This window comes from Branchiostoma belcheri, unplaced genomic scaffold (genome assembly GCF_001625305.1).
Source record: "Branchiostoma belcheri isolate BF01 breed outbred unplaced genomic scaffold, Haploidv18h27 scaffold27, whole genome shotgun sequence".
Classification (NCBI taxonomy): domain Eukaryota; kingdom Metazoa; phylum Chordata; class Leptocardii; order Amphioxiformes; family Branchiostomatidae; genus Branchiostoma; species Branchiostoma belcheri.
Window position 1 is genome coordinate 2,108,833 of NW_017803876.1, and position 14,565 is coordinate 2,123,397.

The following is a 14,565-nucleotide window of genomic DNA, read 5'->3' on the forward strand; positions in this document are numbered from 1 at the left end:
CCGGGATGGTTTCCCGACCCCCCTGGCGAGGGGGGACCTGGGCAGCAGCAGGTGGTGGCGGGTGGGGGACTTGGGGTGGGGGGCCGCCTTCTCCCCACTGCTGGCACTGCCACTGGGATGTCTTCTCGGCTGAAGTGGACAGGTCAGTGCATCACATTCAATGTCTTCAAATTGGTTTATTGGTTTGTTACGATATCCTTTACGTATTTGTGTGGCTAACCTTAAAAGTTTCTACATGAAAACTATCAAATAAAACCATACAAATATACACAAGAAAACTTTTACTTAAGGCCACACCAATTTAATTTCTTGGTTAACGGATTTTTCTAGAAAAATAATGGAGCGGGCGGGCGAAAAAAATAAAAAAATAAAAACAGGCCAAGGCATCCTTTTATGGCCCAAAATGGTACGATATTATAATAAAGAGCCATGAAGTCAACACACCAGGCTTGTTCAAAATTTAAACAATGAATTTTGAACTTCTAATGATACCCTTGCATTGAAAGATGGAATATCTGTATCAAGTAGGATGAAAAGGAGCATTTTCAACTGTTCAGGGCAAAATATGAGCATTTTGCAGTTGATTCTGAATTTTTATTTTTATTTGCAAATCAGAAAAAAATGAAGCGGGCGAATCCGTTAACCAAGAAATTAAATTGGTGTGGCCAAACAAGTATATTTAGAAATTTTGAAAACTTTCAGATGTTTCAAGTAGAATCCACTACTTTTCGTCAGTGACTGGTACAATATTTAATATACTGATTATCCAAATAAAAGAAGCACATAATCATCGGCTAAACAAGGCGATTCTCACTGTTTTTATGCTGAAAATGTGCTAAAGACTAAACATGGCACAATTTTGAAAACTGAGAATGCAAAGGAAGGCCCAAAACTCACCCTCGGTGATGTGGGGGTCTGTGTGGGGCTGGCCAGCCTGCGGGAGGGGTTGGCTGCAGGCTGCTGGGAGGATGCAGAGTGAGAGGATCTCCTGGTGGGAGACAGGGGCGTGGGGTGGGCTCGTGTCGGGGACGTCAGCCCTGACTTGCTGCCGTGGGATACGGAGAGCTGGCGGATCTTGCTAAGCCTTCGTTTTCTGTAATGAAATTAATCAAATCAATACCATTTTATCATGAAAGTTACTCCGTGTTGGTAGTTACATGTCTAAAGTTAAAACTTAAGATCCAACACAATTAAGATCTCTCACCTACCTCCACAGATAGGTGAGAGATCTTGTGTTTTAACTTAACATTTTAGTATATTAAGTATACAATCATTCTAGCAAAATGTATGCACTTCAATCCTAGCCCATTTTTCCTACAAATCACCTGTGCAGACCTCATAATTCTTAATGTGAATGACACAATCTATATTTTCAAGCTCCAATTTAACTTTTATATCTATAGGTTACTGAAGTCCAACAACCATTTCATACCTTGCATCGGCCCACAATTAACATATCAAATATCACCAATAGGAATTCCCAACATCACTGGCATGATTTTATCTGCAAACTTTAATTTCCTCATAAATTATTTACAAACACTGTGTGGAAATTGTCTGGCAGCAGTTTGTTTTTCTTACATACTGGCTTGATCAGCTGTACATGCACACAATGATGAACTGAAACTGACTTCATAAAAGTGTAGACGTTTTGAAACGCCCATAAAAATGTAAAGAAAACTTACTAGCTACAGGAAGCAGGATAGTACAGCAAATAATATGTTCTTGAGGTTAACTGTTTGGTTGGTTTTTATCAGGGCCATGCTTTTCACTTATGTAGTTGATCTTCATTATGTCAAATATTTATGTAGGCACACAATACATTTCCTAACTTGATAACGAAAACCTTCAATTCTGTTATCAAGTGCAATAAATTTGTTAAATGTAGTGTAACATCAACATCAATAATTCAAGGAGAGATGGAGCAATCTATTATAGACCAATTAGGCTCAAAGCCCCCCTGTGGAAGATGTTAAACATGTTTACGGGTAAATAAGAGAAAAGCTTGATAAATAGATCTGTGATAGTAACACACTGACATTTATAACATTGGTGTATCAATTATTTATAGAATTACCTAGGAGTTATGGCTCCTCTGGAAATTAATGACAATAACGACAAACACCATTAAAAGATAACAAGGTGTGCCCTTTACTAATATCCCTCATGCATATCACAGGCTTCAAGTTTATATGCAGATCATAATTCAAGACAATGAACAGCTTCTGCATGCAAGAATGAAAACATTTGTTATTTGCTCAAGTGCATTCATGTCATGCCTGTTACTGCCTGCCATAAGTCAACAGTTGGTAAGTTGAGACTCGACTTCCCTGGTGGGCCTAATAAACTTAGCGCTTGATATGTTCTAAGTGTCACTCGATAAGTTTTAGTATCTATGTAAAGGGTCAATGTACTTCATTTAATTCTTGTAGCTTTTATCCAAGAGCACCTAAAAACAGGTTACAGTCTAGACTTGTGAAGTATTTGGTAGGATAAATAATAAACTGTGAAACGTTCTAACAACACAATACACCCTTCAAAATCTGGTCACCTTACTGAAGAATTAATCCTATCCATTTAGAAAATCAAGTCATTTGATATCACCTCAGTCAAAAATATATACCAACACCATTTTCATGATAATTGTTTTATCTGACATTAAATTGACATGATGTTTATTGACTCATTAGCATTAAAACAAGGATAAGACTTTGACAAAGACAAAATTGAAAACTAAGTTAGCTGTGTCCCGGTGTTTCAGGGATGAAGTGGAAGGCTTGCTGCATGTGACTGAGACCAAAACTCAAAACTCAAGAGTCTCTCACTACTTCAGAAATTGAGTTTAACAGCCATGACTTTCCCACACAGCTCCCTATGGTTATATGGTATAGCACAGTTAACAGCCCATACCTGTGCCCGGGTGTTTCAGGGATGAAGTGGAAGGTTTGCTGCATGTGGCCGATGAAGTTTGTAGTGAAGCTGGTGAAGACCAGGTGCTTGAGGACGGCGCTGCTGGCGACGGCTGGTGCCGACAGACGGAAGCACGGCGACAACAGGAGCCCTGTCCTGTCCAGACACCTGATGGGAAAAAAATTAAGCCACCATATATGTTGCCGTAATATTATGTCATGTCTTGTCAGCAAGCCCTTTATAATAGCCACTGACTAGTTGGGCTGCCCTGGCTGTAAGGATTAAACAGCCAAACCAATAAATAAAAGAAAAAAAACAAAGTCAAAGGAGTTACAACCAGTTATCTTATCCAAAACTTGGCAGCAAAACACTAACAACTACGTCACTGCAAATACTGCAAGTTCACAGCGACTTAATTTTGCTGTTAACTCAGGTGACCTCAATATGACCCCAGGTGCGGCCATAGGACTGTTAGGTTTGAAGCACTCACACTGGGAAAGTCCCCTCGGTAGTTCACAATTTACAGTATCAGTTCTAATGATCTTCTAACTTCCCATCCCTACCTATGTTGGCCTGACTGTGCGTGCCACTCCCTGTGATGGTGTATCCTGTAGGCCTCCTTCAGTGTCAGGTACAGCGCCAGCCACCTGACCAGCAGCCCACACAGCATCAGGCTGTGTGCCTCTGCCGGCGACGTGTTCATGAACCGGAGGAACGAGAATGTGCTTTCTGACTGCACGTCTGAAAAGTAGTATAAAAACCACATTGGCTAAACAGTCACAAAGCCAATACTAACAGGCGCTGTTCACTTTAGTGCTATGTTTCTTGTGATGCATACATCATATTTCATCCTAACATAACAACCAGGTATGGCAACCTTTATCTTATGAATGCAAGCATCTTTACTTTGGAAAAATGAGCACACAAGTCTCTATGATGTGATAAAAGTTTATTGGTATCAACAGACCAAGACCTTACTCCTTCACTTTTTTTAGCAGGGTAACTTATTTATTCCTGAAGTGGTAATTTTGCCCTACTAGCTACAATGTACATCCTACTTATGGTTTAGTTGTCAAAGAAACCCAAAGGATTTTTTTATTCCATCACTGATTAATTGAAAAGTTTATCAGCAGACTCACCTTTGGTAGAGCCCTTCTTGGGAGGAAAGAGACTGTGATGTACATTCTCTTCAGAGAATGCATAAAGCATGTTGTAGATGTACCTGTGGTGGTAGATTAGAAGTATCCAATAAAAAAGTCTTGAATGAAATTTCATCAAACTTTCCAAATACTTACAAATAGAGGAAAAACTGACAAAACAGGGTAAAGGATTACCATATTCATCATTGAGGCTTTTTAAATAGTTTAATTTCATATGTATGTTTGAGCTCACAGCAATTCAACCAGTTATGACAGTACAATAGATGAGAGTTTAAAGCCAAGTAAGAAAAAATCATGCTCTCACCTATTCTTGCTGTATGATACACTATCTACATGTCCTGTGGGCATAAACAAAGATAAAATTTAGGTCTGAGAAATAACTTAAAACTATATTACAAGCCCCACAAAATTGATACCCCCTAATTTCTGTCTTCAAATCATTGTGTTAACAAAGGAAAAAGTGTATGATTTCTGAAAATTTTATTCAATAGGATGATACTCATGCAACTTTTAATCAGTGCCTACAGACTTTTCTTTATTAAACTAACAAAGAAACAAGTTTTATTTCCAACAGGAAGCACTGTTATACACTGGGACAATACAGTCTCTGTACATCTCATGTAAACAGTTGTTCCCACTGAGGACTGAAAGACTTTATTCATCCCAACGAACCTTGCCTATATACAAGTTTTGGGAGGATGAAAGCGTCTGGTTGTGTGAAGAGGGGTGATCGGGCCTCCTGCCTCTCGAACAGCTCAGGATGATTGCACACCTGTCGGCAACAAAGGCCACACATTAGCTGCTGATCGGGTATTGACCAGTATGTGTAGGCAACGGGAAAACAGCAGGCTCGGGCTTCAACAAGATAAAATTGGTTCTCAGCACATTAACCAAACAAGGAAGTAACAACATTGATAGACATTAAAAATAGAAAATTATCACGACAAGATTGAGTAGTTTGAAATTGTGTGTTATGTGATACATTGATTCTGCTTTATTCTACGTCAAAATATTGGACAAGGCAGTAGGGGCAACTGCCATGCCTCAATGACCACGAAACACAACTTAATTTTAGATATTCTGGAAATCTTAAGGATATAAGCTGCCTTTGAGATATATCTATATTCTTTTTCCCATGAAAATTGCCTCTAAGTATTATATATTTAATTAAGTACAATATATGTGAGAATGTATCATGAAACACAACGGTAGTAGTTCTTTTAGAACTATTTTTGCCCCTACTGTTGACAGAGGATTGAGAACAAACAAAAAACTTAAAAGAAATAAGTTGAAGAGTCGCCGGTGAGGTTGTTGACCCAGATAATCCTACCCTTTGGTCATAAGAAAAACAAAAAGTGCCGAAGCAGATCGCGAGACCCTTACACATTCCAGTACTTTCACTTTTCCTTTGGTCCCGCCCTTGCCCTCACGCCCTGAGTATTTTAATCCGATACTCCTAATCCCCCTTTCTTCCTAATGTAATCTACCTAATACTAATCACCCACGATGGCCATCGTCTTCTGGGGCAGAAGAAAGGCAGCGGAAACTTATGACTACCGTTTCTAGGCTAAGCTCCCAGTGTTATGACTCGAGTCGAGGGCTGTCAGGCATTCCTGGAGGAGGGATGGCTCCTAGAAGTTGCACACCTGTTGGAGGGCAAACACGGCCAAGAGGACGGTTACCATGGAAACGTGGTCCCCACCTGGGCACTTGTCTACACCTAGAGGCACGTGTAAATAAACAGCCACCGCAGTCTCCAGGGCTGGGTGCTGGGAGTGAGCGGCGGACACACGTGCTGGCACCACGGCCCCTCTTACAGGCAGACAAGTGCGCAGGAGGAACAAGAAGGCTGCTTTGGCACTTGTAATCAACACAGGAGCTGAGAAACTTCTGCTCACTAAAGCATCTATTGTGTTAGGACAAAAATAACTTTTGATGAATGTTTCAGGAGCCTGTTTGTATGAAGGCATTGTTGAATGTACATAAATTTTCTTGAGTCTGTGTTGAAGTCCAGGCTTGCTGGTAACAGGAAAGACTGTTGATAGCAACAGTGACAACAGTAGTGAACCTATCACACAAAGATACTGAATTTGTCTGAGGATACTCCAGACCTCTCCACAGAATGTCTGTTTTGGGTACTTTAACTGGTGTCTTAAGTGAGGTAAGAACGTCTCAAGAAGGGATCCTGAGACATGCAGGGACCCTCAGACCCGTGTAAGTGTGTCTTCTGCTCAAGCAGACTGTGCCTAGCATCCTCAGACCTGAGTCAGTCTTGATCAACTGTTAATCCTGTTTTGAATCTTTTGTTACCTTTGCCAGGAAGTATTTGTATGTACAACTGTATGTGTGGGGTTTAGCATGATAACTCAAGAAGCTTTGGATGGTTTTGGAGTTTTGGATGGAGTCATGAAACTTGGTAGGTAGGTAGGTCTTGATGAGACCTGGAAACGATTAGATTTTGGGCCCCCTGGTGGCTTGTTCATAAGTTGATGGAGGAGTTTTCTTCTTCAGAAACAAAGTGTGAAGTTTGCTAATACTATCCCTTTAGGATAACTACAAACAGGTGTACATGCAATATGATAACAGGTAAATGTAAGTTCCTACAACCATGTTGTCACCACAGGGTGTCTGTTTGGGGCACTCTTAATGGTGTCTTAAGAGAGGTAAGAATGTCTCAAGAAGGCATCCTCAGACATGCTGTAAGATAACTACAGAAAAGTGTACATTCAATATGATGACAGGTAAATGGTAAGTAGCTACAATCCTGTTGTCACCTTTCTGAACTGCATGACCAGATTCATGAGGCTGGAGGTTGTAGACTGAGCCTGGGAGGAGGAGCCGGCAGAAGACTGGAGAAGGTCCTCGATGGAAATCTTGTTCTTGACAGCCTGATACAGCATGGTCTGGCGCAGGTTCAGACAGCAGTACACCAGGATCTCAATCTGGAACACAGACATTGTTCAAAGGCAGGAATGCACCAAATGTGAGCATTGAAAGAGGAATATCAGTAGATTCTTAAAACCTATTTTGCAGTGACAACTTGGGTTCAAAAGTGCACAAATGGTATGCTACCTACATCAATGATGGTTAGACATCCAGGTAATGAGGAAACTGTTACTCAAGCAACTGGATAGATTTTGAAGACTGTCAGATGTTTCAAGTAGCACTGTCAGTCACTGACAAAAAGGTGTGGATGCTGCTTGAAACATCTGACAGTTGTTTGAATAACAGTTTCCTTGGGTATGCTAACTGTGTAACTATTTATCTGTAAGACTTGCTGTTATGTCAGAACAGTTCAAGCACTTTTTTCATCAGCAGAGGTGGATCCTCTGCAAACATCAGGATTGTGCTCAAATGCAAAACTTTTCCCCCAATGCAACACTTTTACCCAAATAATAAACTCTTACCCAAACAAAAAACTTTCACCCAAACAAACTTTTACCCAAAACATATGAGCCCCACCTTGTCTGACAACTCGTTTTCTACATCCTTTTTTATCCTGCGGAGCATGAACGGCTTCAGGATCATGTGGAGGCGGGACAGCTGGTCTGCAGGGAAGATTGCAAACAAGAGAAGCTCGTATCTCATAACGTTCAATTGCCTGTATAACTACAGCGGTTCCAATAAACTTCAACTCATATGACAAATGGGCTCTTTAAAGAATTAAATGGGGAACATGGAAAGACTTTATGACAGCAATTTCAAACACTTAAAAAGACAAACACATGCTGAAATGTGACATTTATCTTCATACAATTTCTGGAAAAGCCTTTGATATGTGCTGTTCCATGTCTAATTTACAGATTTATTAGTATGTTCCAGATATGCCCTTCATAAGCTGGTGAATATTGCAGCTGTCTCTACCTGCCTCTCTATGAATATACTTTATATGTGCATGATTAGCCGAGACAGGACTGATAATTATTCAGTCCTGTTAAGACCGCCTTTGATTATCACAAATCACAGGGTAAATTATGCATGCCTGATGCCTCAACGCTTGATTTAAGCATCTGTCTTGTACAAAACGTCTGACGCATACTAATTACAGAAACAGGGAATGGCATCCCTATGAGCAGTATCTGAAATCAGCGGTAAACAAACATAGAATACAAATAACAGATTTGTAAGATAGAGAGCAAACTATTAGTCTTTTGCTTCCAACAACTGGAAACTTGATAGTGGCCTCTGTCAAAGCTTGCTGTTCTAGAATGTTGAACGTTGACGTATTTGCAAAGTGGAGACCATTAGTATGACTCAGCTGTGTGTTAAGCACTTCATAAATAATCATCAACGCAGTTTTATGGCAAAAAACAACTACATAAACTACTAGTAGAAATTTAAAAAATGGATGCCTATAACTATAAATCTCAGCTAGTTGGTTCAAGTTATGACTTCAAGGCTTTACCAATGATCATAACTTGTCTACTCCAGTACAAAAGATTCTGAGGACCAGGTAGATCATGTGACTTACTCTCATCCAATGGGGATGACTTGTTTTCAGCATGACCTTCAATGTCCTTGGAGAACCATTCGTTGAACTCCTCGTGAGAGTCGAACAGGGTGGGCATGATGAAATGAAGAAGTGCCCAAAGCTGCAAAAACAGATTTTTTAAACATTTGTTACTTAACGTCATCAGTGTGTAATATAGTAAGGGATTTAAAAAACGTTTCTAACAACTACTTTAAGAAAGGTGACTGTGTTATTTAAGGTACCAGTACTGTTCTGGACCAGCACATGTACCTGAATCTAAACAATCTGACAAGGTAACACATGGTCGTAAATGATGAAGGAAACATGAATGAATCTAACAGGATATTCTTTTGGAGTTAAGGTACTTTATGCACATGGGGAGAACCTACACTTGTAAGGGGATACAAATGCAGGCTTGTTTAAAGCTATCTATTGCTAATGCCCCAACTGTACTTGGTTGCAGCGAGTTCCACTCTACTATAATTCTAGGAACATTTCAATCCTTGGATGAGAACTCTGATCTTTGAAGGCACGAGTATTAGTACATGTAGTAGAATTTTGATAGATTCATACCAGCTAGAAATATCTGCCATACAATGCACCTGTTACAATTATTGTGCAATAAACTTTGACTATTACCTCAGCCATGGTGTTCTGTATGGGTAGAGCCTGTGTGAAAGTTTAGTGAGGTACAGTACTCATACATGAACTTTTAATAGTTTGAATCTGTACTGAAATTATTTGGCAGTATATTGTACAAGTATGCAGCACTAGTCACGAGCAGTGTGATTATCAGGATACAGATAGTTCACCTCAGCCATGGTGTTCTGTATGGGCGTGCCTGTGAGGAGCAGCCTGTTCCTGCAGCTGAAGCCCAGCAGGATCTTCCACCTGACAGAGGCGCTGCTCTTGATGGCCTGGGCCTCGTCCAGCACCATGTACTGCCACTTGATGCGCTGGAAGTACTTCACGTCCTGCACCACCAGCTGGTACGACGTGATCAGCACGTGGAACGGAGCGTCCTCCGTGTGCATCTGCAGCTGTTTCTGCAAGGGGAGGGAAAAAGTTTAAGCTTGCTAATGAGCTACTCTTCCACTGGTCGTAACAGAGAAGACAGATTCTGTGCACAGTATTTAAAGGTTTGTCATAACAGATAAATTCCCCTAGCTCTTTGTGACAAGCACAGTAGACAGTGTACCACATACCACAGTCCTGTCTAAGGACTGTGACCCTTTACATAAGCTAGAAGAAATAAGCTAGGTCACATGACTACCCTTTCGTGAGCTGAGGAAAGATCAACTGATGGTCCATGCAGGATCATAAGAGAACAGAAAAAAATAGCAATGTCATAGTAACAAAATTAATGGTTTATTAAAGATGGGTGAACTTTAGGCCATGGTACTGATATTATCAGATTCAGTTTTGTATTTCAAAAAATTTCAATGATAATGATATTTTAAACAAGGAGAAACATTTTAAGAAAGAAAGGTATGGACAAGAAATATGGACAAGTAATCCATTTACATCACTAAGTCTTTTGTTCTTCTAAGGGAACCAATTCCACTCCATGGAGGAACAAAGTAAAAATCAATCCTTCCTCGGGGCATTTGCCAATCTGATAAGAATGGCAAATGTTCCATTCAAATTGTCTGACAAAGCCCAGAGATTTATCAACCAATAGAACCACTAACCACGGGCTGACCTCTACCTCCACAAGGTCACAGCCCCTTCCATTTCCTGGCCAGGCAGAACTAATTCTACCACCACACAGTGCAGATGGCAGTGGGGAGTCAAGATGGTTGGAACAAAGAGTGGTCCATATTGTAGGAGTTGTCTCCAGCAACACTGTACCCTGATGTCCATACAACATTACAATCCTTTCTCTTCTCACTACAATACACACAGGTGCCCCCCCTTGCATTCACAAACTGGGACCTCACTTTCTGTATTGTGTTGATGAATCATTATACAGAGTGTAACGAGACTATAAAAGAAGCAATCTTGGATGAGAAAGATCAGCCTAACAGGTGATACATGTACAAGTGCCTTTTCAATAGTATGAAAACTTGTCCCTGGCTTCCTGAAACTTTTTTTTGACACAGCCCTACCCCTTCAAGCAAGAAGGACGCCCAAGGTCAAGGAGTCGGGTCACTTTTATAGAGTTCCCATACTGTATGAATATGGCTACAGTGACCTTAAGGAGTAAAACATTTTCAAGTCAAATTGACCACAAAACTACTGGGAAGGGACCAGAAATCCTCACACTGACTCCCATTATAGGGGATGACAGGCCCTGGTCCCCAAACCTGCTAACTGGAGTGTTGTATTTCACCCTTCTGGTTAGGAAGTAAAACTTCCAGGTCAGGAGAGGTCAATTGCAGCCTGCACACTGGGCGAGTGTGACTAATTCTGGCCTTGGGGTTTCCTCCAGCAGCAGGCACCTGACTTCAGAACCTGTCAACACTTGTAGGCTAGACTCACACAAGCTTCTGGGCAATTTTCCACACTTGCAGAGGCAACTACAGCTTCCCTCCCCTCTTACAAATCTGTGCTTCAATCTCGAGACAGTTGGCGGGTTTGCAAAGAAAGCCAATTCCAAAGACACTCTTCCAAAGCCTTACCGACAGGCAAATGGGCAATTTTGAAGTTCTTTGTAAGATAAATCACCCATCCCTGTCTTTCATCACGTTCCATGTTGTAATACTAGTGTTGAATTTCACAGTTGCTGTCAGGCCCGGTGATATATGCTGCCTAAATGGGTCTGGTCTGCAAAAAAGCGTCCACACAACAGTCAAAGGACGCGTGCACGGTGAAACAAAAAGTTTTGAGCGAGCAACATCTGTTGGTAGGTTGCGACTGCCTTTGAAGTTTCAGCCAAGCCACTGCTTGATATTGTCTTCCACAATGCCCATAATGGTAGTCATGAAGGATCACAGACAATTCAAAGATGAAGGATGAAAAGAGGGTTTCTATTTTCAAGAAAACAACAAAGACATCTTACTGTAGAGGGGATTGCTATGAATAGTTTTCAGATGGACAAAGGCAAACTGCAGAGGGATATTTTTCACCTGTTTCATACTGAAATCAGAAATGGATGGACATTTCCAATTACGACAGATTATGATCCAGATTTTCCATTAACTTAGCTAACAATACCAGGACAATGCTATAATCATGATGTAATTTGTCATTCCCTGACAGCTTTTTGAGTAATATTGAGTTTTGGAGTCAATCTTGAAAGTTATAGACCCGACCATGGCTACTGTTGAAGACTAAGGATTCAACATATCATTCTCGACAAGGAACCACATGCTGGCTGGGGTCTACAACTTGCTTGAGAAGACAGAGCAAGTGTTGCAGCGACTTGCTTGCAGCAGTTATAACTTTTCTGCACAGCTGGCGTGTTCAGGGATTTGCATACAGTACAATGTTTCACCACCAAAACATCGGGCACTGACCACTTGTGGATTAATTACTCCCTGGACAATATTGAGAACCATGTCAAGGTCAGAAAGGTCAAGAAAGTATAGTCTCGAAAGAACAAAAAAATGAGAGTCCCCCAGTGGTTTTCAGAGTACCCCATTGACCAATATTGCAGTGGTCAAGCCATTGTTCTTGCCCATCTGACAGCAAAGGTCCTCCAGGCCATCAGCTGACCAACTGGTCACTACAAAGCCTGCCTGCCTTTGTGTACCTCATTAGCATAATCCCATTGTTGTACTGATCCTCCGGCGGCACTGATGGCCCAGTAACGACGGAGTAACAGTAATTTAATGAGTGCCCTGTTGAATGGGTGCAGCAGGTGTGGGGAGGGGGGCATGACTAACCTGATTCCAGAACTTTCGTAAGACTTTCCTGTCGTGCTGGTTACCCCAATATGGCAGCACCTATAGAAGTAGCAAGAACATTTATGTCATAACAGTTGATGTTTTGTTTAATATGTCATGACAGCATCAGAAAACCATCTGCCGTCATCCGTGGAGAAAAGTGCTTTGTGTAGCATGTGTGATTATATTGTCATAAAGTCAGACAGGAACACACAAATACATGTACTTGCTGTATACTTCGTAACATTATTGCCCATGAATGCTCATAAAATTATGGCAATTCAGCAGGGTTTATTTACACATTTTGTGATGGTTTCTAGACATCTATTTTGGACTGTTCGATAAACTTTGCAATAACAGTGTAGTATGCATTAGTCAATAGTAAAAGTCTGGTTCTCAAAAAGTTGGAAGTATCATATCATGTTGGTAAAACATTCATCAAGTACATGGAATAGTTTCATGTCTGGAGTAGATGACTATTGATGCAGCCGTGTCCACTCAATGTGCGACTGTGGGTGGAAAGTAAAGTGTACTTGCCTTAAACTTTGGTACAAATCGGCTGCACTCCTGCTGCCAGTTGTGGAGAGTCGAGGCTGGAGCGATGACCAGGAACGGGCCCCAGATCCCCACTCGCTGCAGGGACACAGTCCAGAAGAAAGTAAGACGTGAACAAGAAAGTAGATTTCAATGATGACTCTAAGAAGTTCTGATCCAAGCAGATCACAGCTGAGGAAAATACTTGAAATGTTTTATACTATACTTCTATAATCATACAATCACACTGTGTCTGGAATACTTTGTCTGTATGTTGTCTGATTTTGTTTGAAAGTTAGTGATTCTTCAGCCTTGCCTTTACAAACTCACGACATAAGTTCCTGCAATGTGCTATACATTAGAGAGTTAGAGTGTAATGACCAATGTATATACAGATTAATCTGTGAGTTTGCAGAATATATTTTGTTGTTTTCAAGTTCCTTTATGTTTTAAACTTCTACCACCTGCTTATCATTCAACATGCCATATTGAAAAGTCTTGACTTCCACGTAATATAAATGTATGAATGTATCTAAAAGAAAGACAATGCAGACAAAACATGCAAAAGGAAATTGTCACAGTCAAGTTGCTGTATTCACAACCTCATTAATAAATATGAACAAGCTGCACAGCCTGACCAATCCCTGCACGGTCTTTACCAACTCTCTATAAAACACTTTAGTCCGCTTTTTTTCAAGACATGCAAAGTGAAAACTGAGGTCACTGTAACAAATCACAATGGTGGGGGACAACCTGTTTCATTACTGCCAGGGTAGGAGGTCGTAAGACCGGGTTAAATGAGATGTTGGGGTGTGGATGCTGACAGGGGGACAAAAGACACGGCACGGGCCAGGAACAAGTGGCAGATGGCCTGGGCCGCTGCGGCTTGGGCTAACACTCAGGACTTTTGCAACAACTGGACCTTGGTGCAAATGTACATTCATCTAAGGCTCGAAAAGGGCAAACTTTCATCCTGTCACTTGTGGGTGTGTGGTTCTAGCCGGCCAGACCGTCTTACAACGGTCTTTGAAAAACTTCTTCTTTTCTCTCTCTTTATTGTGAGGTGGGGACCACTTGGGGTCTGGGGAGAAAGGAAGAATGACATCACCCCTTCTACAAGGGTGGAACACAAGTAATGGGGATTTAATGAACCCAAGTGATGCCACGCTCCAGGCCGGTCAAAGCCCCCCTGCAGGCCCTCGGTAACTATGCAAAATAATACAATTTTGTGGTGTGGACATGCTTCAGGACCTGCTCCAAAACACACCCAGCGGGAGCCGCCATTATGTGAGGGCTCTCTGCGAGCAGCTGTCCGGGGTGCTACTGTAGAGCCGAAAGTTGGCGGAGATTTTACCTCTGCCAGATGTGCGAGGAAGGCGATGCTCTGTACAGTCTTCCCCAACCCCATCTCGTCTGCAAGGATGCCATTGATACCCTGGAGAAGGAAATAAAAAAGAGTCCGTTATTGAGGCAAGAAAGTGTTGTGGACAGTAACTAAAAATAGGAGCTGATGCTTGCTTCCATTCTAATAAACAGATGTTGATAATGATCTGAATGACAATCTGATGGACCACTGGTGTTTTTATAGAAGCAAGTCATGGAACACATGACAGGATAAGGTGTTTTATATGGCTATTAGAAATGAACTATAAAAACATGATGA

General features: G+C 41.2%; 1 protein-coding gene across 1 annotated transcript in view; it reads right to left on the bottom strand.

The window, feature by feature from the left end:
• LOC109472138 (DNA helicase INO80-like) overlaps positions 1 to 14,565 on the bottom strand; it is a 69,380-nt gene that overhangs the window by 40,454 nt on the left and 14,361 nt on the right. The window contains exons 16-29 of the mRNA XM_019771714.1: positions 14,257 to 14,337; positions 12,906 to 13,001; positions 12,369 to 12,428; positions 9,354 to 9,587; positions 8,542 to 8,662; positions 7,533 to 7,618; positions 6,845 to 7,012; positions 4,743 to 4,842; positions 4,375 to 4,408; positions 4,050 to 4,132; positions 3,474 to 3,651; positions 2,911 to 3,078; positions 898 to 1,093; positions 19 to 129 (exon numbers count right to left, since the gene is read on the bottom strand). Of these exons, the coding sequence (XP_019627273.1) occupies positions 19 to 129; positions 898 to 1,093; positions 2,911 to 3,078; positions 3,474 to 3,651; positions 4,050 to 4,132; positions 4,375 to 4,408; positions 4,743 to 4,842; positions 6,845 to 7,012; positions 7,533 to 7,618; positions 8,542 to 8,662; positions 9,354 to 9,587; positions 12,369 to 12,428; positions 12,906 to 13,001; positions 14,257 to 14,337 (1,716 nt within the window). The remainder of the gene's footprint in view (positions 1 to 18; positions 130 to 897; positions 1,094 to 2,910; positions 3,079 to 3,473; positions 3,652 to 4,049; positions 4,133 to 4,374; positions 4,409 to 4,742; positions 4,843 to 6,844; positions 7,013 to 7,532; positions 7,619 to 8,541; positions 8,663 to 9,353; positions 9,588 to 12,368; positions 12,429 to 12,905; positions 13,002 to 14,256; positions 14,338 to 14,565) is intronic.